The 27,723-nt window shown below is 37.6% G+C and overlaps 2 protein-coding genes across 6 annotated transcripts; one reads left to right on the forward strand and one right to left on the reverse strand.

Annotated features, from left to right (window-relative positions):
* The first annotated feature begins 2,345 nt into the window (after window positions 1-2,345).
* On the forward strand, window positions 2,346-6,349 carry LOC143904537 (uncharacterized). 2 transcript variants are annotated; one of them, XM_077419305.1, is made up of 4 exons: window positions 2,346-4,931; window positions 5,092-5,143; window positions 5,229-5,432; window positions 5,621-6,349. In XM_077419305.1, exons 1-3 carry the CDS (start codon window positions 3,112-3,114, stop codon window positions 5,430-5,432), a joined length of 2,076 nt encoding a protein of 691 aa, XP_077275431.1. In that variant the 5' UTR covers window positions 2,346-3,111; the 3' UTR covers window positions 5,621-6,349. The 2 variants fall into 2 exon arrangements, with proteins under 2 accessions (XP_077275431.1, XP_077275430.1); XM_077419304.1 differs by having other exon boundaries at window positions 5,229-6,349.
* A 192-nt stretch (window positions 6,350-6,541) lies between these two features.
* On the reverse strand, window positions 6,542-27,445 carry Hyd (E3 ubiquitin-protein ligase hyd). Of its 4 annotated transcripts, none has more exons than XM_077419303.1 (37): window positions 27,240-27,445; window positions 25,820-26,020; window positions 25,427-25,748; window positions 25,130-25,338; window positions 23,371-23,537; window positions 23,093-23,292; window positions 22,741-23,009; window positions 21,594-21,748; window positions 21,204-21,473; window positions 20,954-21,067; window positions 20,509-20,690; window positions 20,326-20,443; window positions 20,003-20,157; window positions 19,584-19,869; window positions 19,320-19,454; window positions 19,055-19,222; window positions 18,789-18,921; window positions 18,452-18,674; window positions 18,121-18,359; window positions 17,901-18,025; window positions 17,462-17,697; window positions 17,196-17,362; window positions 15,451-15,785; window positions 14,423-14,828; window positions 13,884-14,232; window positions 13,456-13,795; window positions 13,030-13,262; window positions 12,243-12,764; window positions 11,944-12,126; window positions 11,488-11,856; window positions 10,936-11,121; window positions 10,731-10,853; window positions 10,450-10,656; window positions 9,961-10,316; window positions 9,646-9,852; window positions 7,189-7,567; window positions 6,542-7,086 (listed from the first exon to the last, which is right to left on the reverse strand). In XM_077419303.1, the coding sequence occupies exons 1-37, from the start codon at window positions 27,299-27,301 to the stop codon at window positions 6,874-6,876; spliced, it is 8,544 nt and encodes a 2,847-aa protein (XP_077275429.1). In that variant the 5' UTR covers window positions 27,302-27,445; the 3' UTR covers window positions 6,542-6,873. The 4 variants fall into 4 exon arrangements, with proteins under 4 accessions (XP_077275429.1, XP_077275428.1, XP_077275426.1 ...); XM_077419302.1 differs by having other exon boundaries at window positions 17,462-17,712; XM_077419300.1 differs by lacking the exon at window positions 27,240-27,445 and adding an exon at window positions 26,877-27,019 and having other exon boundaries at window positions 17,462-17,712.
* Between the last annotated feature and the right edge of the window lie 278 nt (window positions 27,446-27,723).

A 27,723-nucleotide genomic window follows, 5' to 3' on the forward strand; every position in this document is an offset into this window, starting at 1 on the left:
TGTAAATATGCTCAATCGACGCGTTTTTGTACGAAACAAAAAAATCTGGCAGAAAAAAGTGTCGCTCTGCCCCGCGACGCGAGATATTAAACGTTAAAGTTGACAGGAATCAGGTTATGATTCTCCTGTCATACCGACGACATGTAGCAACACTGAACGTGCCCTACGGCCACATGCGCATGCTCAGTGGTCGCGCGCATATAAAACTGCGCCAATTTTAAATAAATCAATCGTGCAGAATAACCAAGCATCTCGATTCAAGCAGTTAGGTCTCAGTCGTCTCACGCTGGGAGTTTCATTAGTTTAATTATGCGTGGGAAGCAGACACACACACACACACACACACACACACACACACACACACACACACACACACGGGGAAGTGCGAGCGGGAGGCCTTCGGTTCCCCCCTTCCCCGCACTCACCCCGTCGGTAGGCAGCGTGGACTTCGCTTTACAACATAAAGTATACTATACATGCTAAGTTGTAAAACGAAATTATAAAGTACATGCATGGGGGAGGGTGCAGATGAGCAAAGCCCTTCCGCTCACGTGCGCTCACGCATGTAAACACTCCTGCACCTCTCCATGCATGTGCTTTGATATATTATGTAAGATATATTCATCATTGAAAGCTAACAATAAGTGATATGCATTATATGGGTGCGTTTGGGAAAACACTATTAGTGCTATTTGCTTATTTTATCCTTGTTTTACACCTGATGGGCGATGATAGAATGATGCAATAGCGCTAATAGCGCGCTTCCCGAACGCAGCCTATAAGTATACATACGTTTCAAATTCGCGCACTTTTGCATGCGCGTGCGGCCACTGAGCATGCGCATATTGCCACAGGGCACGTTCAGTGTTGCTACATGGCGTCGGTATGACAGGAATCATAACCTGATTTCTGTCAACTTTCACGTTTAATATCTCACGTCGCGGGGCAAAGCGACACTTTTTTCTGCCAGATTCTTTTGTTTCGTACAAAAACGCGTCGATTGAGCATAATTACATCGAGATTTGAGGTGAGGCCCCTAAACTGAATAATTACCGAATTTTTTTCAACTAAATCTAACTTTTGATAATCACTTTTATTCATTTTGGCGTCTGATTTATGCAATATTTCACCGAAAATTAACCTCTATGGCGTCACACAGACTTTGCGCTACCACACATACCAAGCGTCACACCGATTTTGCACTACCACATATATAAAAATCCTCTGATTGGTCTCCGCCAAAATAATGGCGATGCGCAGTACGGATCGGCGCAAACCACGAAAAAGGGTAAGAGTGAGCATACTAGTTATACTATGGCCATACGTTCCCGAATCGAGTAACACGATTGGTCGAAATCCTACTGTTACTGTTTCAAAAAAAGTATGTTACTACGTTTACGCGAGCGTTATTTCTGTAGTAACTTACGATAATTCCTTTGCGTAAACGGGATTTTCCTTCGCGTAAACGGGTGAATTATCGTAAGTTACTACAGAAGTAACGCTCGCGTAAACGTAGTATGTGTCCGGGGCCTTAAAAGTAAGAGCCAATCACGTTTAACTGCTACTCAGCGGCTTGGGTCTGCTGAATGCGCCCCATTGCCTGTTGCCTAGCCCGTGTCCAGGGTCATGTTCCAAAACTCACTCTAGTTAACTAAAATGCTATAGTGTACGTGACGTAAACTATAGATTTTAGTTACCCAGAGTGTTTTGGAACATGACCCAGCCGAACCTCTGCTTAGCGAAGCAAAAGGTAGCAACTGATACTACTACTACGTTTACGCGAGCGTTACTTCTGTAGTAACTTACGATAATTTATCCGTTTACGCGACGTAAATTATCGTAAGTTACTACAAAATCCCGTTTACGCGAAGGAAAATCCCGTTTACGCGAAGGAATTATCGTAAGTTACTACAGAAGTAACGCTCGCGTAAACGTAGTAGTAGTATCAGTTGCTACCTTTTGCTTCGCTAAGCAGAGGTTCGGCTGGGGGGAATTCCTTCGCGTAAACGGGATTTTGTAGTAACTTACGATAATTTACTCCGCGTAAACGGGTAAATTATCGTAAGTTACTACAGAAGTAGCGCTCGCGTAAACGTAGTATGAATGTGATTGGCTGCGTTCAGCCGATACTCCGCTAGCCTAGCAATCGTGAGCAGTCGCTCGTTTTCTCTTCTTTGACCCAATGGATTAAAAGAAGAGGAAACGAGCGACTGCTCACGATTGCTAGGCTAGCGGAGTATCGGCTGAACGCACCCATTGGTTCTTACCTTTGGATCCAACTAATTACACTTATTAATTGCTACCTTTCGCTTCGCTAATAAGCAGAGGTTCGGCTGAACGCAGCCATTGTGCAAGGGGTTTTAATCGTGGTGTCAGGTGTGTGCCGTGTGGCGGATGGTCTAGTTACAATTCGTGGCAATCGTGCGAATGAATCGGCAGCCATTTTTAAACTGCCCACTCACTATACAGTATACAGTGTATAACGTGTATAAAAAGGATATGGATGATGGGCCTCGTGTTACGAGACAATAATTTTAAACGAATGAGATTAAATGGGGCGTGATTGTTAGCGAAGAGGAGCGAGGGCAGAGCGCGCGATAGAAAAGGAGAGATGAATAAGTAGCACTACGTGATCGTTGTTGTCGTCGCCGTCGTAGCAGACAAACAGGCGGGCAAGTATAGGTGGACATTGGCGAGAGTAAAGGCTTCGTTGTTTCACGAAAGTGCAGCCGAACAAACCAACGGACGGACGAACGGACATTGCTAGAGCAAACGCGCTTTTTTCCTTTCGAGATTAATGTAATGGTGAACTGTGAACATCCAACCATGCACGAAATATGTCTTTGAGTGCTTGCTCCGTATTCTTCATAGGAGCGAGAGCGCGTGGTGCGGCCGACTGCGATCGGTCGCATTGAAATCGGATCGACAAGATAAGGAGGTAGAGGAAAGAAAGAAAGAGGGAATGAGATAGAGAGAGAGAGAGAGAGGGAGAAAGAGCGTAAGAGTAAAAGATATTTGAAAGTCCGGAACGCGTGCACGACGATGTTGATTCTAACATGCGAGAGAACGGACGCAGCAATCGTGTTTCTCGTATGTTAAGTGCTCATAATAATGGCAGATAATGTGCACAGAAAGTCACATAGGCTGTTAGATGGTAGTAGGAAGATATCGAATCCCGTGCACCGCACGACCACGGAGACGATCCGTCTGGGCGAGATAGACAGGCATCATCAGCCGGTTGTCGCGCCGAGCAGCGTGCAAGCTGCAAGTGGCAATCAGTGCAATCGGAAGAAAACGTCGTCGTTCCAAATAACCAGCGTCACCGTAGGCTGCCGCATGAGCAATGACGCCGGTGAGGATTCCAACGACGATTTGGACGAGTCGCACACGGAAGACAATTCCGTGGAGCACTCGCGCATCACCGATCTCGATATCGAGACGCCGAGCTATTCCGAGGACACGTTCTCCAAGGAAGACGTGTTCTTCAATACAAGCAACGCCGCCCTCAGCACGGCCCCGGTGATTCCCACTAGCTCGCAATACGGTCTAGCCATCGTACCCTCGGAGGGTGGCAACGTTAATAATTCGGTAAATGATAGCAATATCAATACTTTGGACATTACGTCCGTCACCGATAAGCAGGACGCCGATCTACGCGAGGTCCATTCCCATGGCAGGAACGAGAGATTCAAGGTAGTGAAAATCGAGAGCACTGAGCCTTTCAAGAGAGGACGTTGGACTTGCATGGATTACCTGGATCACACGTCCGTTAATCAGCCGACGGCCATCAGTACTCCAAAAGTGTCCGATCCGAACGAAGTGTGCATATCGTATGGGGTGACCGATAGTGGGATTGTTATACCGGAAGCTGCGAAGCAATCTGTAGTGACTGACGATAAAGGGATTGGTATCGACGCTAATGGCCCGGTATCGTCTCACCCGGACACGGTGCACCCGTCGATCGCCGTGTCGAGTAACCCCGCGCAATCGGTATCGAGTACAAACTATACGGTAAATAATTCGATACCTCCTAATGTACAGCATAATCCTACACAAGTTCAGACCCAGGCCAAAGTGCAGCAGCCATCCGCGCAGCAAATCCCGCAATATTTTCAATCTCAGACTCAGCCAATAGCTACTCAGCAACAGCCGCAACAGCAACAGCCGCCGCCACAGCCGTCGCAAGGTGGTCAAGGGGGTTCTACGTTACCTTCCAATTTACAGGCCACTCATCCTAGCAGCTTGGGACAACCTCAGAGTATGCCCCAAGGTTCTATCCCCATTATAACACAGACTAGCAATAGTGCAGTGACGCCTCAGCCGAGTATACCTCACTCTAAGGAAGAAACTTACGTAACGGTGAGCACGCAGAATCAATCCTTGCCGGTCCAGAATGTTTGCCAGCCCACGGTTCAGCAAACGTCAGCTCCTACCTCTCAGGCTCCAAATATTCTCGTCACGCAGCATCAATCAGAAGCAACTTCCTGTCAACAGCCGTTGCCGACGCAAAAACCACAGATGACGCAAATTTCCGAGCCATTGACTGCCATACAAGGGATACAGGGCATGCAAAATATCCACAATGTTCCTCAGACGACCGGGGCGTCGCAACAGACGTCGACGATCCATCCCTCCGGAGCGCCTGTGCAATCGCAGGTGATCACACCTTCGACCCAGCAGATGCAACCGCAAACGTCCAACGGTAATGCCCCGGTACAGATCACACAAGTGACGGCTGGTTGTCAGAATGTCGTGGGTGGTCTGCAGCAGGGAAACATCGCGTTCCACCAATCTGATCCGGAGCAAGAATCCATCTCCGGCATCGTTCCTAACGCTACTACTGTTCTGTCGGCCGACGCAACTCTCCTCGAGTCATTGGCTGAAGTTACGCAGGGCAGCGATGAGCATCGTACTCTCGAAGATAACGAAAGGTACTCGAAATAGACTTACAAAGAAATTAATCACTCGTCTTACAAGGTTACGGATACGTAATAAACTTTCAACATTTCATATCGCTCCTTAGATCGTATACCTTTTTTTATTCGTACGCTTGCATACGAATAAATCTATATGAATAAATCTACATTGCAGTATGTCGGGGACAAACGCTGTGGCGATTGATAACAAGATTGAGCAGGCTATGGTGAGAAACCGCTGCAATAGAACCATTTACCGTTCGTAAACGTAGGTGGATGATAACGATGAACTGCATTGTAATCTTTTTTTAGGATTTGGTTAAAAGTCATTTAATGTTCGCGGTACGAGAAGAAGTTGAGGTACTGAAAGAGAAGATAGCTGAGCTTATGGACCGTATCAATCAATTGGAAGCGGAAAATTCAATATTAAAAGCACATGCAACTCCAGAAACGTTGGCTCAATTGAGTCAGTCGACAGCAAAATTACCCCAAAACAATTCAGGAAGTGGTCAATAGGTAACCATTGTACATAAGTTTCTATCGATACTTTGTCAAGTAAATAATAGATAATATAATTATTGTATATAACTTTACGATTTTTAGAAATTTATAAATAATGAGATTTATTATATATAAATATATATTAGCATTAGACACTTTTTTTAGGTGAACTAAATATAATGGATTATTTTTTACTATTTCAGTTTACCGTTTAGGAAATATATTTAAAATCGTAAATCGAACCTTTTCTTTTTTTCAAAATGATAAATCATTTTGAAGACATCTGTGTTGTTATGATTCTAGACAGAGGGTAAAACATATATGGATGCCAAGACTAAGTGCTAAATGTGACAGAGTTGACATTATTTTACATTGGAAACACAATTTTCAATATTAAAAAATAATTACATTGAAGAAAAGTAATGGTACGGCAGGATAGGTGTAGCTTGACATTCTTAGGTTACTTTTCCCATCGTTTTAATATTTAGTTTTAATTTGAATTACAAATTTTTTTGATCAAACATATTTGGCAAGATAAACGAAGATGAATGTTTAACAACATTTGTGAGAGATACCATTTATATTGTGTGTGGGGGGGAGGGGAGGTGTGCATGCGTGCGTGCGTGGTGTGATGTTTTAACTTTTAATAATTTTCCAACCTACTTTTACATTGACTGAAATAGATATTAATGATCAATTCTGCCAACGCTTATCATTTTTAATTATCAAATTTCGTATTTTATAATCTGATGTGTGTGTAAACTGGTATTTTTAAAATTATACACACAAATATATATAGAGTAATTTCCTTTCCCCACGCACATTAACGAATCAATATCCAAGAAAGTTATTGGTGTACATAAAGAAAACCTGCAACTTCCTGTCATTTTATCTTACATTTCAAACATGCCTAATAAAAATTTTTAATTGTATCAATATTGTGAAAATTTCTGATAATTTTTTCAACGATTTAAGAGAGATACGTTATATATCTTAATGTTACATGTGAAGATGCAATTGAGATTGCGTGAAAGAAATTAAGTAGACTGTCGTTAAACCTATTCAAACGGAATATGTGTAAAGACAAACAGATGTAAACCAAGCTTTAAAATAGGCAAGTAAAATTTCACTGTGTTTTTAAAAATTTTATTTGTTTGCTATAAAGAGAGGGGAGAGGGAGGGGGGAGAGAGAAAGAGAGAGGCGGAAAGAGGAAAGGGGGAGAAAGAGAGAGACACTAAGTATGACACTTTATATAACATAAAGCTTTACGAAGGTGAAAATTTTTTTTCAGGATCAAGAAAATCATAATCCATTATTACACCTTATAAATTTATAAATGTTAAAAATTGTGTCTAAGGGAGGAAAAAAATAACAACGTACAACTCCGGGTTTTGTATCATTATCAATAACGTGACTTAATCTTGTACACGTACAAGCATAGTCACAGAACTAAGTTCATACAAATCCAAAGTTCTTTGATTTAATAGCGAGAAGTAGTTTGTGTCGCAAGACGTGACGGGAGCTGTACAGTGGAACGTATAATCGGGAGATACATGTATTCGCGGTTGGTAGATGCGCGTCGTCCGCCGGCCGAATCGTCACGGTCGGCATCGGTTGAAAACCATCCTCGCTCGCTGGTAGTGCTGGAGAGCCCGTCCAGAAATATACCTGCAATAAGTGAGAGCGTAAATGTTAACAGAATTTCCGGCTCACAAAAATTAACGTGTTTTCAACAAAATAAAAAGTAAGCGGTCTGCAAAAAATTCTCACCAAGTCTTGCCTTTCCACGTGTGACATCTTTTCAACGATGGACCATAACCAGCGTTTAAATTTAACTAGTCTCTCTGTCGATTCACCGGATTCGTCATTGAACGATGTATACGATATTAGAACTGACACGTTGATGTCGCCAACTCCATTCAGAAGGAGTCTTAAGTCTTCCGAGGTCAAACCATCGAGCGCTCCTTCGGGAAGGACATCAAAAACTCCCTCGCGCATAGAATGCAAAGCTTTCTCTTGCACCTTAATCATACGAACTTCTGCGTATTTGCGTACATAATCATATACATTGCTCGCAGTTACTTCCACGTCGCGACCATTGGATATAAGTTCGATCGAACCACCTCCTTCCTCGGGACACAAATCGATACTAAAATACGGAATAACTTTCGACATTTAAATTGTCATATGTATAGGATTTGAAGAAAATGCCTCAAATATACCGAAAATGAAGCATTTTCAATATAAAAAAATAAAAATATCAAAGTTTTATAATTATAAAAAATTAATATAACGTATATAACAATCTTTTTATAAAGAGCATGCGCTTTTTACATAATATTGTCAGCGATATTTTTTAAATAAGCGGACCCATAATTTTACCTATCAGATTCAATTTCCACTCTCGCTTTATTCTGTATGTAAAAGTATTAAAATTATAAAAATAAGAATATAAAAAAACTTATAATTGCATTTTTTTAGAAATATGCATTTGCATAAGTTATGTACACGCACATAATGAATGGGCAACTGCACTTTTTTAAATGCAATGAGAAATTACGTTTTCTTTACATCAATTGATACAGTTCATTATTTTTTGGCAAGTCAATCATATTGGCATTGATTTTATTAATATAATTATATGTGTATGTATGTACGTATATAATTGCATTTATGTAGATATGTACATATGTATTATACAATTAAAAATTATATAATAAAAGTTTAATGATTTTATTAATTCTAATATCTAATAATTATAATTAATCGTAAATTATATTTTGACAGCTCAATTAAACATCAGGTTATCATGATTGCATGAAGATAAAGGGCTCGGGCACATAGAAAAACTTAAGCAGTAAAACTTAAGCAGTAAGCAAATCAGCCAATCACAGTCAAGAACTTAAAGCACGGCCCTAAGCGGTTGCGAATCCATACCGTTGATTTCTTTACTGCTTAAGTTTTACTGCTTAAAGGCCGTGGCATATAGAAAAACTTAAGCAGTAAAACTTAAACAGTAAGCAAATCAGCCAATCACAGTCAAGAACTTAAGGCACGGCCTTAAGCGGTAGCGAATCCATACCGTTGATTTCCTTACTGCTTAAGGGTCTTGGCACATAGAAAAACTTAAGCAGTAAAACTTAAGCAGTAAGAAATCAACGGTATGGATTCGCTACCGCTTAGGGCCATGCCTTAAGTTCTTGACTGTGATTGGCTGATTTGCTTACTGCTTGAGTTTTACTGCTTAAGTTTTTCTATGTGCCACGGCCTTAAGTTTTTCTAGTATCATGGCCTTAAGGGTCGACAGGAGTAACACTACCGACCTCTGTCGGGTTGCTTAGCTGCGAGTCCGTATTTTATTTATTATAAATTTTTTAAGAGCCAAAAATGGAAAATCCGGCTATGTACCGGGTTGCGGGTGATCTTACTGATTAAAACGAGCATAAGTTTAATGAGATTCGTTAATTAATTTAACTAAAATTTGGGAAAAACCTTTTCTAAGCAGTTTTTCAGCAGGCAGCAGGCTTGCAAAGCTGCTTAGAAACGGTTTTTCCCAAACTTTAGCCAAATTAATTAACGAATCTCATTAAACTTATGCTCGTTTTAATCAGTAAGATCAGCCGCAACCTGGTACAGAGCCGGATTTTCCATTTTTTGGCTCTTAAAAATTTATAATAAATAAAATACGGACTCGCAGCGAGTCGCAGTTAAGCCAACCCGACAGAGGTCTCCACCGTGTCTCTTGCCGACCCTTAACGTGTGAATAATCACGAAAATTAGATAATAGCGTTTTTCACTGGCAGAGCCGGTGCGCACTCAGTGCACATTAAAGCCGTCGTACACAAACCAACGTAAAGTGTATGTTTAATATAATCGGGTTAAATCATGAAATCCTCAATATTCTTTATTGCACTATTTGGTAAAATATGTACTGAGTATTTCATCAGTCGAAATATTTGCATTTTACTTTAAATATTAGAGACTTAAATCAGTGTACAACGGCTTTAATGTGCACTGAGTGCGCACCAGTTCTGCCAGTGAAAAACGCTATAAGATTACCACATACACGCGCACGCGCGCGCGCGCACACACACACACACACGCACACGCACACACAACGCGCGCACGCGCATATACATATATATTACAATTGTTGCGTACATGTATGATTATCCTGATAAAAATATATTAAAAAAAGAGATGAAAAGACAGAGTAAAAAGTTGTACCTGAATGTAAGATCCAATGCAGAAAACAAGCTGTTACTGTCTTTCGTTTCAGCATCAATGACCAATTGTCGCAAGCTCTCGTAAATAACAGAATCGAAGAATGCAAGATCATGGAAACGAATAGGCCTTCCTAGGATATATTTGATTACGTGGCGGTTCAAAAATAGTGGACAAAGCTCGTTTTGTAAGAGGCATAGTCCTATAAGTCTGGGAACAATATAACCAAATTTGAAGTTCAATTCTTACTTAAATATACACAAAAGAAATTACATAAGAGAAAGATGTGTCATCACGACAGAGATATATTGAACTCACCTGCCTACGTTCCTGAATGCATTTATCCGTTCGTAGCTGCCTCTGCCTTGCCTCGGCGTATAAAAACCGCGTTTACCAGGCGAATAGAAAATCGGGGCATTATCCTCCGTGTCGTCTAGAATGCTGTTCTCCATTTTCTTCTTATTTGCTGCGCATCGTTCGGTTAAGCTAAATACATCGAGATCCAGCATTTCGCTGGTCAAATCTTGAGTGTGGCTATGAATCAATTCGAACGCTTCGTCCACTTTCTGTCGCAGAGCGTCTTCCGAAGCCAGCAACATCAATAACTGGGCCGGTGACAGCTCCAGCAACATGCCAGTTATTTTTTCAGCCAACGCTGGTCGTAAAGCGTGCACCTACAATAAACAAATTAATGATTATACATGCAATATAAAAGAGACCAAGTCAAAATAAACGAGTTTACAATTTCACACTTCGCGAAACAAATTTAAATTTGAGATATTTTAACAAGTATATGTCGCACAGAACCTTAGGATATAATCTATCGCCAAGTTGTTGCTGATGTATAGTCAAGTGATCGTTATTCGGGTGGTTAATTGGCAAGGGATGAGTGCTAGACGAGCTACCAGGTGCTGAACTATTATTCCCTTCAATCGCGTTCGAAGGGTGGAAAGACCGAGCATCAAAAGATAAAGCGCGACGTGTCTCGCGACATTTTCCAGAAGAACGTGTATTCTGAAATCAAAACAAATATCACGTGATAAGAGATCAATGACTCCATCTTGCATTGATTCATTGACGTGACATACTTGTCGTCTAAGATCACGGTCACGATCTCTGCTTTTCAGTTTTTGCAAAACGTTGTATTGCGTATACTTCGATCCTACTTGCGCTGCTTCGAGATTCGGGAGTTTCTCATTTGCCAGCAATGCCTAAAAAATAATAAGAAATAGTATAAACTTTTTTACGACTAAACCGACTCGATGCTAATTTTATATTTTAGGTTTTACGAACTTCTGCGATCGCCGTGTAAAAACTGCGGGTAACGCCGGCTCCTTCGCCAGGTTCATCCTTGAAAAAAACTTTAACGCGATTCACTGCCAAAGGTGGAGTATTCGAAGCTCTTCTATTATATATGTTATATTGCGTATTTAACTCCTTCATCGTCTGCACTAGTAACTGTGTTCTATCTCGTTCGACCTGTCGGTCAATTGCGTGATGTAGTAGTTTGTACTTAAGGCTTCCCAGGTAGCAAGATGACGTCTAAAGACGTCTTAATGACGTTAGAGGACGTTTAGGACGGAATTAATACGTCATTTGACGTCACTCTACTACCTGGGTTATTGTATAGCATATATTCGTAAACATTTAATACAGTGCATAGTATTTCTTATGCAGTGACACACGGTGCACGTTTTCCTGCTGGATTGCTTGCAATATGGTAAATTACTATAATTGCACCACTCAACACTCAGGATTTCTAGTAATTTACTAGATCACAAGCAATCCAGCAGGAAAACATTCCGTGTACCGCTGGCTTAAGTTGTTAGTTTTATTTTTACATACCTTTATGGTAATATCTTTTTGTTGCGAATTTCTAAGTTTTTCCATATCTCTGCGAAATTTAGCCTCCTTCACGGGAAATCCTCCTAATTCGGACACTACAGATCCAGCTTCTAAACCTACATCTTCCATAAAAACTCGTCCAAACAAGTCCAACGACAATCGCCATCGTCCTAGCAAAATATTATGAGAGATATTCGTCCCAATCGATGATACCGTTTTGGCAGATTCTACCGGACTTGTTTCAACAGTTTCATGAGCAGATATCTCATGACTTGTGGCAGCCGGGTCGACTTCCTCGGACACGTTTTGGCTTTCGACGGTTGGAACAACCAATATTTCTGGCGCACCAACTTTACTCGTATTTGATTCCTTTTAGAAAATAAATTGTAAAATGATAAATATTAAATATTGATACTAAAAAACATTTGTTCAAAATAATATCGTGATAACATTTACCGATATCGTTCCAGCTCGAACTATAACGCTTCTATTATTTTTGCACATGTCTTTGCCTTTGGTGCTCGTTGCCGCATCACTTTGATTGTTTGTCGATACTATAATCGGCGCTCTGTCGATGATTTGTTCCGTTACAAGAGATGAATGCCCTTCGTTAGCGTGATTAGATGACTTTAATTTCTCCTGAAATACAATACACAAATTATACATGCAATTCCTTAAAAACACATGCAAACGTGCCGCTGGTGAAATATCCCAGCAATTTATGTAAGAATGAATATTATAGGAAAAATTATTACCGCGTATTTAATAGAACTTGAGTTTAAGTCTCCAGCTGAAATGGAATTTCGTCTCGATTCCAAGTTGGAATTTGAAAGCGGCCCTTGTACAACTTGACTGAATGTTGGAGTTGTCACGTTATTTTGACTGTCCATGCCACGCACAGAAAGACCTAATCTCGTTGGTAAACCTTCCAAAGGGTTTTGACTAGATCCACCTGCGCTAGAACAAGTTGGTTGTCTCGGAATACCGAATAGATCTTCGCGTCTCGAATGTGGCTGCAATAAATGCGGCTGATCAGCTAATGGCAACGCTTCGCTCATTACGGTATCAAAAGGGTCTAGGGGCGGGCAACCAAGACACAAGGTAGAATCTGATCTTTGCAAGAAAGGATGTTTTCTCCCTTTCGGCGTCGAATTGCCATGATTTCCAGATCCACATATGGGTACTTGAAGTAAATCTGGATAATCTACGGAATCCGTTTCCATGGCAGTTGGTGCTGGCGAGTTGTATTCTTCACCTTCATCATTGTCATTCTCATCCTACAAAGAAAAAATTTAATGTAATTACATCGATAATTATGATTTTAAATGCTCTCGGTACTCGGTACTTCGAAAAGAACGTTGTACTAATCGCGTCGCGTGTCCATTGTCATAAAAAGAGAGAGAAGCATGTTTACAGTATCAAAATAGAAATTTACATCAAAATGTATATTATATCCACTTTCAATTTCTCTACTTTACACGATATCGTGTCTACAAACAAGCTGAAACGTATGCGAATAAAGCGATTAAATTTTTCACATACCTGATCATTCCAGCTAGAATAACTGGATGATTCCTTTTGAGTTTCGCCTCGGGAAGCAAGTGGTTCCGAGAGAGAACGCATATAATATACAAGTGCATCGAACACATAAGCGACATGTCTTAAAGCGGAAACATCCAAAACTGGCAAACTATCTCTATGCTCGCTATTGTGGGCACGCATCAAAGACAGACAATATGATAAGAATTCACGTCTCGCTGAGTGTGCATCACCACCTGAAACACATCATGACGTTCCTTTTTCTATTTCTTTTGTAAGATCGAGAAAATTTTGATTATTTTGCGTTTGTTAGGAAAATCACACAAATACTTCTATACTCAATTTTATGAAAATGTGTGGCTTACGGATTTTAAAATATGCCAAAAGTATCGCAACATTTAATATAAAGATATCAAAATAAATGTAAACCTTCACGCTCTCTACTGCTCCTCGGAGGCTCGCCAACGCCTGCAAAACCAACGGTGAGTCGTGTTGAAGCTTGAGGAGTGGAGATATTCGAGCTCGTAGCAATACCACCGCGAGTATTCCGACCTGTAGTTCCTTGAAGAGTCAACGAAAGCGCGGCCGTGTTTAGCAAACCACTAAAATTACCGCCCGACAGAGACGGAGCGTTATTGAGAGGGTGTTCAGGGTGAGTCGGATCCGCGCTACGTGTCAGGGATACTCCGAATCTCAGTTGCGCTTCTGTAGCATCCATCACCGTAAGCAGCCAATCCCACGTAGGCTTCAAGTGCGCTTCTAAATACGACTACGGCAGAAATAACTTGTCTCGTCAGGATTCGTTGATCGTATGCGCGAACCGACGTGATGAAATTTGAAACAATAAGTTTGCATACCTGTAAACTTAGAGCGTCCTGAAAAGTGATTTCCATCAAACGTGGTAAGGCTGGCGCCAAGTTCTTATAATCTTGCATCATGACCAACAGATCGGCAATCTGTCGAATAACAATTCCGAAAGCTCGCGCCAGGCAACTAGCAGTAGTCCCCATTGTTATGGGCTCCTGCGCGGTCGCAACGGCCGACGTGGCAGTGGTGCGTCTCAAGGACGCGGGGTCGATAAACACTAGATTACTACCACCAGTCACCCGTAATCCCGCTGTACGCGTATTCGATTCACGATTGCGTATCGCCCACTGCATGTACACGGGTGCGAGATTATTACGATGCAAATGACCGGAGGATCCACTGAAATAAAGCAATGTTACATTTAGCATTCCACGAGTGTTCCACGTCTGGAACATAAAGGGCAAATATGCTCTCGTTCTGACAGCTTATCAGTCATCTTCGTTACATCAGAGATATAATGAGAAAGAAAAACATAAATATAGCTCGACAAGATGGTGACACAATTGAGAAAGATCGGGAACACAATTACCTTCTGCGCTCCAATTGTTCATCACCGATAAACTCTTCGTTATCTTGCTCGTCTGTTTCCCCCGCTTCGCTCTCATCGTCCTCCTGCTGGCTCGATTCTCCAGATTCGTCTTCTGGAAACAATAATATCGATCCCATTCCACCATCGGAACCTGCGGTTGCGCCCGTTTGCACGCTACGTTGTGCCGACGCTGCGTCCTGATTGCTATGATTGTCATCTGAATCAGATTCAGTTTCCGCTTCCGCTAAGAGGTCCAACTCCGTGTCTGATTCACCATCTCCCGCTTGTTCCTCGCCTACACCACCGACGTTTGAGTCGACCTCTCCGAGTGGTTGGCCCGTGGCAGTCCCAGAGACCCCCGATTCTTCGTGTTCGCTAATATCACCATCCATATCCATAGGGACTTCTACATCGAGCAATCATGTATTTTTACGCAGTCAAAAACTCATGTGTCATTACTAGCGATGGGATTAAGTATCTTACAAGAAGGTTCGAATCTGTAACAGTATTACTCCCAAGTACAGTCAAACCTGGATCAAATAGATTCGAATCTTTTGTGAATACTTCACTACAAATTTTACATTCCTTTGAATAGGAGATGGTCCTCGCGGAGATGGCCCTTCCTTTTTATAAAGCAAAATTTTAATAATTATTTTTTGATAATTACAAATATTAAATTATACTTCAAAATTAAATATAATAAAATATAAAATAAAAGTTACTTAAAATCTTTATACATTTACATATTCTTTAAACTAACACAACTTTAGTCTTAGATTTCAAGTACTACTTGTAAAAGATTTAATTTTTACAATAGAAACTGCTTATAAGTACATTTCAAATCCTGCAAGTACAATGTATGAAATGTTATTTTTTATGAATATTTATACTTGAATTCTAGAAAATAAAACTTGATTATTATTTAACTCGAATTTTTGAGTACATATGAAACTTGATCCCATCCCTAATCATTACGTATACAAATTGGTCTATTAAGACAACTCAAATTTTAATATATCTCTCTATACCTTCTCCACCTTCAGTTTCATCTACAGCAGAAACATCTCCTCTTGACATAGTTATGTTATTGTTTCCTTGTTGCGTTTGCAATGCCGCGTCCAACGTTTCCGAATTGACACCACTGTGAGGTATTAAGGGCTCTATAGAAAATAGTTCCTCCGAGCCGTTAATCACCTCAATTGCAGAACTCGTTAGCGTAAATGGCGCCGTTGGACGTGCTACGCCCAATCTAACTGGTGCTATCAATGAATCCGCTGTTTCGCATAATTCTTCTACGGCTAATTTAATTAGTGCTTGGAAAACTTTCCGACACTTCATTAAAGGCTGCGAGGCTTGACTTGTACTGGAAATACGAAAAATCAAACTCTCTCTTTTTAACGTGTTTTTGTATCGACATAAATTGGTTGAGAAGTCTTAGGGAGAATTCACATCTTGGCAGAATAGCAGAAAGCAAAAAAGCAGCAGCCAATCAGAACTTTGCGCTGGTAGTAAACAGAATGTACTGTGCATGCATACTGTAATATGCTTACTACCAGCGCAAAGTCCTGATTGGCTGTTGCTTTTCTGCTTTCTGCTATTCTACCAAGGTGTGAATTCTCCCTTAGGGCCATTCTACAATACGTCGCAAATGCCCCGTCGCCAGTCGCGAAGGATGGCAATTGGTAGTTAAAAAGTACTATTTTCGGTTGCCAATTGCCAGTTGCTGTCGCCAGAAAGTTAAAAATTCGCCAACAACTACAACCGACAAGTACAACCGGAAAAAGTTTTCGAGATATTTAGCTGGGTCTTTTAAAATGGAACACCCTGTATATATATATATATATATAGATGTGTATGTATACGTAAAAATGTGTGTTCATATATATATACCATTTCCAATACTTAACGAAGAAAGTGTTAAGTAAAATTGCAAGCGCCTTATATATATATATATATATATATATATATATATATATATATATATATATATGTATATATATATATTATATATACAATATGCAACACTTTCTTTTCGTTTAAGGGGATCCTATGAGTCGTCTGTAATACCAAAACTTGTTTTAACCTCAACTTGCGAAAACATTCGCTTTGTATAAAAATTCAACAATGTATTGTTACAAAAAAACTGTGGCGTGGCCAACGGATTACATCTAAAAATACGCTACCGTTGTCAGAATTAGGTTTAGACTCTAAACAAAAAAGTTATCTGTGAAAAATGATTATTGCAAACGTGCACTTTTAGTGTACACTAAATTACACTAAAAGTGCACGTTTGCAATAATCATTTTTCACAGATAACTTTTTTGTTTAGAGTCTGGCGTTTTCGATTTGCTACTCGACCCGACTTGGGTCGCATCAATGGACGTGGAATACATACATAATCTATGTATGTATTCCACGTCAATGATACTAGATCCTGTATACATGATGCGACCCGAGTCGGTTGAGTCGCAAATCGAACGCCATAAACCTAATTCTGACAACGGTATCGTATTTTTAGATGTAATCCGCTGGCCACGCCACAGTCTTTTTATAACAATACTTGTAGAATTTTTATATAAAGCGAATGTTTTCGCAAGTTGAGGTTAAAACAAGTTTCGGTATTACAGACGACTATAGGATCCCCTTAAGTATTGAAAATGGTTCAGAAGTTTTTAACTTGTTTTTCATTAAGAAATGACACTATGTAATATTATAATTATAATGAGCGAATTATTATCAAACTTTCCGTATAAAGCGGAAATAATTATTTTACCTTCGCCTTTTCGTCGTGTTTGGTGCCATTTCTATAGTGAAAATGACAAATATGCGTGCCACGGATCTCACGAATCGACGTGCTACATTATTCGCTTCTTCTTGTCGTCCAGGCACAGACTCGTCTTGCAATTCTCTGATTAGAGTGGTGAGCAACGTATCGAGCATCTATAAATATCATATAAAATTCGTTAGTGTATAATCATAAGAAAAAAGGAAAAATATATATGCACTATTCAATTCCGCTCTGCATATCATTTCACTTACTTCGGCGCTGCATTTAACTAGCAAGGAATGCGTAAATTTGTCTAGTAATGCGGTGCCACTCTGCCGACATAACTGCCCTTGATCGCCGAATAATTGATCAGTACCATTTTCAGAAACGCCTGACATGATCATACATTGAACAGCTGGCCAATCATTTAACAATCTTTCGAGCGCTTTTCGACTGAATCGAGGAGGTTCCAAATCATGATCTGGCATGTCCGAATCCGCACCCAAGCCTGCGAAACCAAGAACTACATACTTTCAATTTCACGATTATGTCAATTATACATCTGTAAATATACAAACGTAACAATGTAAATAGATATATTGCTTGCTGTATAAAACAAGTTTTATATAGAATAAAATAAGATTCCATATATAAATCTTTGAATTTTTTAATTTTAACAATAAAAATATAAAAAGACTGTAGAAAGTATACCGTCCGAAGTGGGTGCTTTACGACTAGCCGAAGTTGATCGTTGTCTAGGTGCCGATCTAAATTGACGTTGTTCGACTAATTGCCTTCCAACCGTTTGCACCAGAAATAACAAGATGCTCTCACCTCTGAATAAAATGTACGTAAAATAATTATTTGTTATTCAAACAAAATTGTTCTCCACATTACACATGAATATTTGTGTATAATTTGTATGACTTACCGTGAGTTAATTTTCGTGGCGAGATCAGTGCTATTTACGAGACGACATAGCAAGTCATATCTTGCACCTTGATGACCAGCGATGAGAGCGCGACACTTACATTTTTCCCAACAATCACAATATGCTGTAGGTGAAGTTCTTTTGAGCTTACAATCATGACCTCTGTGACAGACACGAGCACATTCGGTGCAGCAACACAAAGATCCCGTTAAGCCGCATGTTCTGCATTCAAAAATATCCTTAAAATAAAAAAAATTTAGTTTAATAAAAAAACTTCTACATACAATGTATCTTGCATACAATGCATCTTGTAAATACATATATTCAATACTTGATTAATATGCTCTGCTCCAGTCCACGTAAAACTACATGTATCATTGCAACAAGTAACGAACAGTGGAGATAGATCTGGACTCGCATCCGCTGGCAATATCATGGCTGAAGTGTCTTTTGCATCTTTGCCAACTCTTTGTATAGTATCTAATAAGATAAGAGCTGCATGATATGCACGGACCGATACAGCGAGCATGAGGGGCGTTTGCCCTTGAGCATCCCTTTTTACATGTAAAAAAATTATTAAAAAATTAACGTGAAAAATGTTAACATTAAAAGAGTTTATGTATCAGTATGTTTCTTGCTTTAGAATTATATTTAAATTTTAATCATACTTTGCTGTTAGTAATTCTCTTAGGTGCGGTGTCAAGATATTATTTTCGCACATGTATTTCAGTATGAGCAATGCATTATGTCGTCTTTCAACGGAATCTATAATGTATGTATTATTAGATGTAGTCCCAATACCTGAAATAATAATAAAAAGAAGATATTAAATATAATTACACGCGCGCGCGCGCACACACATTCATGTACATATACGTGTAAAATTAAATTTGCGTCGTGACATAAACAGACATATAAAACTGATGTCACTTACCAGATTTATTCATCATAGATATACTAGCAGCACCTATGCTTAATAAACTATCCTCTTCTCCTGATGTGTTATCAAATGCTTCTGGTGGCCAACTTAATGTCGGGATGGGCTCTTCAATAGGTGCGGAAGTTCCATCTACTGTATTCGACACTAACTCACGTTCGATAACTTTAACAAAACAAATAAAATATATAATATTAGTCAAATATAATATATTAAACAAAATATGTCACAATTCTCTTAATATCTTTATAATTGTAATAACCTTGTTCGGTTTCTTTATTAGAAGTTGGCGAACACATGTTGACACAAGCATGAAGTATATTTCGGTTTCCATCGCAGCGTTCCTTCAATATCATTTGGATTTGTGAATTTGCACTCGAATATGTCAAATTGTTCCCTGCAAAACAGAAAAATATATTAAGCATTGCATATGTACTTTTGTAAAATTTATCATACATAATTTATAGAAAATCAAATTTTACATATACATATACACTTTACTGTTACATATACTTGTTACACTTACTTAGATCTTGGTCCAAATTACAAAATACTTGCTTTACACTTTCGTAATCACATCGCAATATACGTGGCATAAGCAAAAGATTGTCGAATGCTAATGCAATAACTGCAACCTGATTCTTTAAATTGGTGGAATTGGAACAACTAGGAATAGGAATGGTTGCTGCACCAATACAATTTACCGGAGCCAAATCCAACCAGTTTGGGTCGCGTATAGCGTCAGCACAATCTTTCGCGATTGGATAAATGGTATTATTACCATCTCGTAAAATCATAGAACATTCGATATTCTAAAATACAAATCAATATTCTAAAATACATATATTCTAAATTCGATATTCTAAAATACAAAAAAGATAAAATTTTCTTCTAGATATCTTGTATCTTACATATATTTTATTTATAAATATCAATGAAATATACCTCTCCTGCGCTCGTAAGATTAATATTTTGAGGTTGCAATCCCAAAAATGATGAAATATCAGATGGAATATAACAATCTTGAACATATCTTCCAGTACTTAAATTGTATACAACGTAACTCAATTTATTGCCACTTTTCAATATAGCATGAATACCTATAAATAAATATATAAATAAATGTATCTGTTATTGATTAATGGTAATAACGATATATACTTTTCATTGATTAATAATCATTTACTTTCATCTTAAGAATAACAAAAATCTATATTAAAATGTAAAGACCATTGTATATAAAAATATAGTTCTTTAAAAAAAGATACCTTGTCCATCGGTAGATATAGTTAACAGACTATCGTTTGAACCTTCCACGATATTGACCCTTCTAGGTGTTCTTTGAAAACAGTCCGGAGCTCGTGGATTCAATGATGATTTAATTACCTATAAAAATTATATATTTAGTACTATGTTACATATAATAAATACACACAACAACTATGGCTTACCTGTAGCTCATCCTTACGTAAAAGTCTGCAATCTGCTAATAATTTCATTGGCTCCTCTGTCGTAAGATCTTTAAAGTCTGACGTGCTGAAATCTTTCTCTTTAATCTCCTTCTCTTTCTCCTTTGAATCCTTAGAAAAGAATTTAACCGCAACGTAGCAGCCATCGACTTTTATAACTTTCCCTATTAATAAAAGATAATAAAATAGAAGTCTTAGACCGGTATTCATAGTCGGATCTTATTTCAAGATCGTCTTAAGTAATATCTTAAGATGCTAATACAGCTCTAGGATTGGTTAATGACATCTTAAGATTGTACTTAAAACGGTCTTAAATATAAGAACCGACTATGAATACCCGACTTTTACACAACATTTAATTCTTTCTGATTCATTTTAAAATAGAGTCAAAAAATATTTTTTTCATAGGTATAAATAATGATCGCACCAATAGGTACAGTCTTGACATCTTCAACAAAAACAACATCTTTTAATTGCCAATCCTCTTCATCTTTTCTTTCAGATTCTCCTTCGCATCGAGGTGCCATACGTTTTTGTCGTTCTAAAATTACATTTCTTCGTAAAGATTCTTATTCTAAACGCATCAAGTTTACTTCAATAATACATCTTTCATCTTCAATACTACATCTTTCTTTTATAAATATTATTAATTTAAATAAGTAACGTGTATATCTCACTATGACTTGTTGTAATGCTGCCAGTGTCACTGCAAGTACTCGAAGCTGGAGATGGCGGAGGGGGCATATCAAGCCTGTCAGCCGTTTCCTTGTGATTTGGTTTGTTCACAACTCCCGCGCTTCCATTTCCGTTAGACTCGCGTTTATCAGTACTCGCGTTAGACACTTGCATACCAGCAGGCAATATTTTAAATCTACAAGTAGCATCCACATTCCATGCTGCCGATAACAATTGTCCAACTTTTGGTACACCGTTAGCTATCGTAAATCCTTAAAAGTCAATTATATACATTCAAAATTATGCGATACAATTGTTTCATTAGACTATATTATATGTACAACAGTATATTTAAATCAATTTACAAGATGTACAAGATACCGATATCTTACCAATAGCTCCCGGCTGGTAAACCGGGCTATTTTTCATGCATACATGTGTCCCATAACTAATGTCACTTGACAATATCGTAGACGGCCTATGCTTGCGTGATTTAGCTTTATATTTTTCCCATAATTTCTTACGCTGTGCAAATGGTAAAACACCCCTGAAAGATAAAAGTAATGAAAAACCTTAATGCATGTACATACATATGTATACAGGGGGTTTTTATATTTATATATATATGTGTATATATATATATATATATACACATATATATATAAATATATATATATATATATATATATATATATATATATATATGAAGGGGTAAAAACCACAGTGGTGTAAGTCAAATTTTTAAAAATATTTTTTCGTGTGCATAGATGCAATTTATATATTGTATAGATTGCATCTATGCACGCAAGAAAAAATTTAAAAAAATTTGACTTACACCACTGACTTTTACCCCTCCATATATATATATTTGAGGTGGTCGTTAAAAAATAGATTTTTGGTTCCGCCTCCTAAAATGGTAGTAATTGATAAAAAAATAATATCTGTGCAACCCTAAGGCTGTCAAGTCACGGGAAAGGGTGTTTCTCGAAGAAAGAAGTCTTAGAATTCGCATTTTTCTATTTAATTTGTGCTCTATAAATTAGACCCTCATTTACATCAATTTGTTATCTTAATAAATTTTCCTATTCGGTGAACACATCAATGTAAAGCAAGGTCCAATTATATATCTATAAGCGATTTTCTCTGTATAATGCTACAGAAAAGAACGATTACGATGAATTTTTTTGTCAATTATCCGGAGTATATTTTTATTCAATATAAAAAAAATTGTTATTTCAACGATATTAATCAAATGATAGGTAATTAAAAGTATTCATCTATTTGAAAAGATATGATGTAAATCAGGGTCTAATTTAGAGCAAAAATTAAATGGATAAACGCGAATTCTAAGACTCCTTTCTTTGAGAGGCACCCTTTCCCGTGACTTGACAGCTTTAGGGTTCCTCAGATCTTATTTTTCATCAATTACTACCATTTTAGGGGGCGGCAACAAAAATCTATTTTTTTTTAACGACCATCCTAATACACGCACGCACGCACGCACGCACGCAAAGCTAAATATCATACACCAGATCATACCACCAATATAATGTTCCACTTTCAAGTCTTGCGACAGTGTATAAAGCACATGTATGAAGTGATACAATTTTATCCAATGTAAATTCAGTGAAAGCTTGCGCTGGATGTTCAAGACGGGAAGCGACATGTCCTAAAAGTTCATCAAGCCACGTCGCTACTCTTCCACTTTCTGTGCTAACAGAACATCGAATTGCCGTAGCAGATATATTGACTATCTTTTCTGTTGTCAATGCCAAAGGAATGGTTTTCGGATGATGCACATTTGGATTCTACAAAAATTAGAAAAAATGAAACGTATCGCAAAATTGTATAGTAAATGTATATAATCACAATGCCTTATTTGTATAAGTACTTCTGTGTTTTTATATGGTTCTGATTCTGTCCATTTCCATTGATATAATTGGCCTGATACGGAAATGGCAATTAGTTCACTGTAAAGCGATGCTATTTGTACAAAGCGGGGTACTGGATCGTTACTGCGATCGTGCCACCATTCCAATTCTTCAGATATCCATAGTGGACTCTGCGAGGCCAATTCTTTTTTCTTATTATCTAGAATATTTAAACAAAAAAACATTAAAAACTGCGATTATATTCAATAAAATTTATTTAATTTTTTATATAAAATACCTGAATCCTTCTCCCATGAATCTTTAAGAGCAGTTTCCAGCCAACGTCGTGGTCCATAATATTGACGATCTCGCCATCTACTAAAACTATCACGATCTCGATCTCTTTCATGAGATGAACGTTCGCTCTCTCTGTCGTTACCTAAGCGGCGTGAAGAACTTCCGCGACTAAAAATAAAATATTTCCTTAAAAATATACATATATATGTACATATACATATACATATACATATACATATGCATATACATACATACTTACATACATACATACATACATACATACATACATACATATATATATATATATAATATATATACGGACTGTGTGTTTACGTTTTTTGAAATGTACAGTCCTGGAATATAACGCATATATATGTAATCAGATTCAAAAAACTGTCCCGAAAATTGCCGTAGGACATCAATTTTTTCCAGGACAGTCCTGGAAACTGCCAAATGTCCCGGAATATACCGATATCAAAAATAAAAGTCCCGGAACATACTTCCGGACCTACATATATATATATATATATATATATATATATATGTAGGTCCGGAAGTATGTTCCGGGACTTTTATATATATATATATATATATATATATATATATATATATATATATAGAAAGAGAGAGAGAAGAAAGTGCCCTATTATGAGATAGGATCCTAATATGAGATGGTGGGATCAACAAATGGGGCCTATATAGGACCTTTTAGCTTAACATATCTCATATTAGGATCCTGCCCATATTAGGGCACTTTCCTCTACACAGGCACACGCATACGCACACACACAACCAACATACATGCAGATTAAAAAAAAAAACAACTTTGCAGGCTTTTAATATTTAATAAACTCGATAAAAAATACTTAACATAGAACCCGATTAATTTCTTCAAAGTAAACCATTTTTCATTTTCATAGATTATCTATCCATATCATCTAAAGATATTCGACAGCTTTGTATCAAATCTTATTTTTTTAATTTTTAATTTATTTTAAGCTGCCCGACAGGCATTATCTAATTTTGTTTATAAGTTTGCTAATGACTGATATTTGATTATCGTACATTTATACTCTGCTCGATAAATTAATAACTTCTTTCTAAGAAAAATGGAGCGTTGAGCCGTAACAAGGTGTTGGTGTTCATACATTCTATACTTTAAGTAAAGAAGTAACGAATTATAATGTACATACTGTACATATACATATATTCCAACTTAATAGATTGCGCGCCGCAAATTTTTTTTAAACAATTAAATTGCGTCAATTTAATTCGGGGGAAGAGAAGGGTATTAATGTTCCAAGATAGCTGCGTTTCAAGTCCGACAAATTTGTGGCGCGCAGTCTATTAAATTGGAATATATGTATATGTACAGTATGTACATTATAATTCGTTACTTCTTTACTTAAAGTATAGAATGTATGAACACCAATACCTTATTACGGCTCAACGCTCCATTTTTCTTAGATAGATTTGTAATCATGTAAGCCTTTATTATTATATTAATATCTTCTTATTGAGAGATATACCAATAACTTTATCTTTTATTTAATAACTTATATTATTAAAGTAGAACATATTTTATTGAAGGGATTGATATAAAAACGAACACTGATCAAATATCTTTTATATAACTTATTAGCAAATATATAGCTATAAGCCTGCGACTATAAGCCTGTACAGTTTTAATCTTTTTAAAATACTCTGTCTGTTTCTCTCTATATATGATTATTATAAAAGATATATTAAAAATTAATTACTGCCTTATCCCAGTGTATCCAAATACATCTTCAGAAAACATAGAATCAGCGTCAATTATAACTGAATGCTCATTACTAAAGCCACCATCTAACAAAGAGATAAGATCCTCTGGGACATAACTGTCTGCTGCGTCCTCCGCATCATCGCCTTCTTCGTCCTCTCGTGACAAAAGATTGTTTACTGCTAAGTTTACATCTAGATTTGTACGCTACAATATTATAATTTTTATTAAATTATGTACTTTTTTCATCGGTCATCTTATATTCTTTCTGTTTCCAATAATATTAATATTAAACCTGTAATTCTCTGATGATAAGATTACGACTTTTTCCTTGCAACACAACTTGTGCCTGAGATATTAGATCTTCTGGTACAAACGGTGCTGGCACAGAAGCGATAGGACGAGAACTGTTACCACTTCCACCTCCCATAATAACTCCGGGTGGTCCTATACGACCACCACTGCCACTCCCTCCGCTGCTGCTACCTCCACGTATCGCAGAACTGTTACGCATGATCCGTGCACGTGAACGTGACATCCCTGTTCTACTGCCACTACTGTTACTTCCATTCCCATTCGGCACAGAATTAGAATTTCCAACATGATTTTTACTTGTGCTACAATAAAATAAAACATTTTCTTATTATTGAACTGTCCTCTTTCATGCAATTGTTCTCTCGTTACTCACTTTCTATTAGGTTCATTTTTACTCAAATCCAATTTATCTGGTAGTACTGTAAATGCAACTCTAGCTATTCTATTGTCATCCGTAAGAAGAGCGATATGCGTTGGTCCAACTACAATGCGCTTTATCGACGCTTTTAAAGAATTAAAAGCCGGTGGTGTTACAAATCCATATCGATTTATTTTATCTGCTATTTCCCTCAATCTAAAATATAAAAATACAAAATGTAATAGAATTGTCTACATATATAAAATAGACAATTTATAGATTATTTTTTTAAATTGATAAGCTAAATAATAATGATTCGTAACTCCTACATTGTCTCCTAAACATTTCCATTGTTACTACAAGATAACTTTTCTTATCCATAATATCACAAGTTTGATATCAAGTTTCAATAGTGACATGGTTTATATTCATCTATTACACATGAAATATTAAATATTAGATTCAATATTATATCTCTCAATATTGTATCTTGCATCTTCTACAAGATCTTCTATATAAGACTTGAAACATAATCAATATATATACATATATATATGTGTATATATTATGTATAAACAGAATCAATTACTATAGCTGTGGTCCATTTGATGCTACAAATGCTTTGAAGAGTTCTTCTTCTCCTTCTTTCTTCATTGAAAGAAAGAGGAATGCTTTGAAGCATTTGTAGTGTCAAATGGACAACAGCCTATATCTATCTTTTGGAATTTCCACTAGTGGATAGTTGAGATGGTTTCAACCCACTCTATAGGCTTATATTGCTCATAATTTCTTGATCCTATTCTTAATATTTTTAATTCACAATCACACTTTTTTAACTCTTAACCTCTTATCAAGGCATATGCAATACTTTTGATCTATTTCATCATAAGTCTGTTTTTGTTTTATAGCTGACTAGTGAAGGATTTCTATACTTAAAATGCAGTACACTCTTGAAGCTTGACGAAAGCAAGAAGTTCTAGCTACAGTCCTAGTGCAGCAATAAAAAAAAAAAAACCACAGATTTTTCAAACTAGAGTTCTTTAAAATATCAGCCTCTTATCGAAGTACATACATATGTACAATGCGGGATGAGGGCCGGGGATCAAATCCGAGACCACACTCGAACGAAGAGCCACGCTCCGTCAACCCGCAATTGATAGACATCACATTTTTATAGGTTGCCATTAAAATATGGCGAGGACATCGTAAAGGGAGGCATGTTCGTCAAACGAATATACACAGAATAAGAGAAAAAATAGGTAGGAATAGTTACATACGCGTGACACATCGCAACATGTTGCGACATGTCGTGACACGTCGTAACGTAAATGGAAGGCTTGAAAATAAGAAAAGAATAGTATTTCTCTTCTCTCAAGTATGACGTACAAACTAGGATGCAGTAATGGAAAAACCGATAGCGGATGAAATTGCTTACCTATCATTGAGTTGGTCGTCAGTTCCTGGCAAAGGGTGTACGACGAGGTGAATCGAAGTCATAATGACTTCAACTCACATGAGTTCAACGTTGGATCGTCCTCTTACTGTACACAAAATTTCACTGAACAACGGAAAGATAATTCAGCCATGTTTTTGATGAAACATCCAGTTACATGCCTCGGATGCAAACATGGCGTGCTGTTTCCGCGTTCGTAAACACATCACCTTATTTCCTGGTCCCAAAGGTCAATTTACAATCGGCGTCAATAAAATGTCTTCCACCTAGGGCATAGCATGGTGTAAAGAAAGTAAGGTGTGCTATTACGCAGGTTTTTGAACAACCAATCAAATTTTGTTCCAGCGGCCGCCATTTTGTAGTGGCAAATTAAATTGACATATCACACTCATTTTTATACAATTTGCATAAAATTAATAAAAGGATAAAATAAAGAAAGAAAATAAAATGTACGTTCAATATGCAT

The sequence above is a fragment of the Temnothorax americanus genome, unplaced genomic scaffold (genome assembly GCF_048541705.1).
Source record: "Temnothorax americanus isolate GAGA-0224 unplaced genomic scaffold, ASM4854170v1 Scaffold53, whole genome shotgun sequence".
Taxonomy (NCBI): Eukaryota; Metazoa; Arthropoda; class Insecta; order Hymenoptera; family Formicidae; genus Temnothorax; species Temnothorax americanus.

Excerpts from the sequence above, each read along its gene's own strand:
- LOC143904537 (XM_077419304.1), top strand. The coding sequence starts at position 3,112 with ATGGCAGATAATGTGCACAGAAAGTCACATAGGCTGTTAGATGGTAGT. Across the intron at positions 4,932-5,091 it reads ACTCTCGAAGATAACGAAAG|TATGTCGGGGACAAACGCTG; the intron begins GTACTCGAAATA and ends TCTACATTGCAG. Across the intron at positions 5,144-5,228 it reads ACAAGATTGAGCAGGCTATG|GATTTGGTTAAAAGTCATTT; the intron begins GTGAGAAACCGC and ends ATCTTTTTTTAG.
- Hyd (XM_077419300.1), bottom strand. The coding sequence starts at position 26,989 with ATGGCAACCTATAAAAATGTGATGTCTATCAATTGCGGGTTGACGGAG. Across the intron at positions 23,293-23,370 it reads TTCATGGGAGAAGGATTCAG|ATAATAAGAAAAAAGAATTG; the intron begins GTATTTTATATA and ends TAAATATTCTAG. Across the intron at positions 10,854-10,935 it reads TTTACACGGCGATCGCAGAA|GCATTGCTGGCAAATGAGAA; the intron begins GTTCGTAAAACC and ends ATTATTTTTTAG.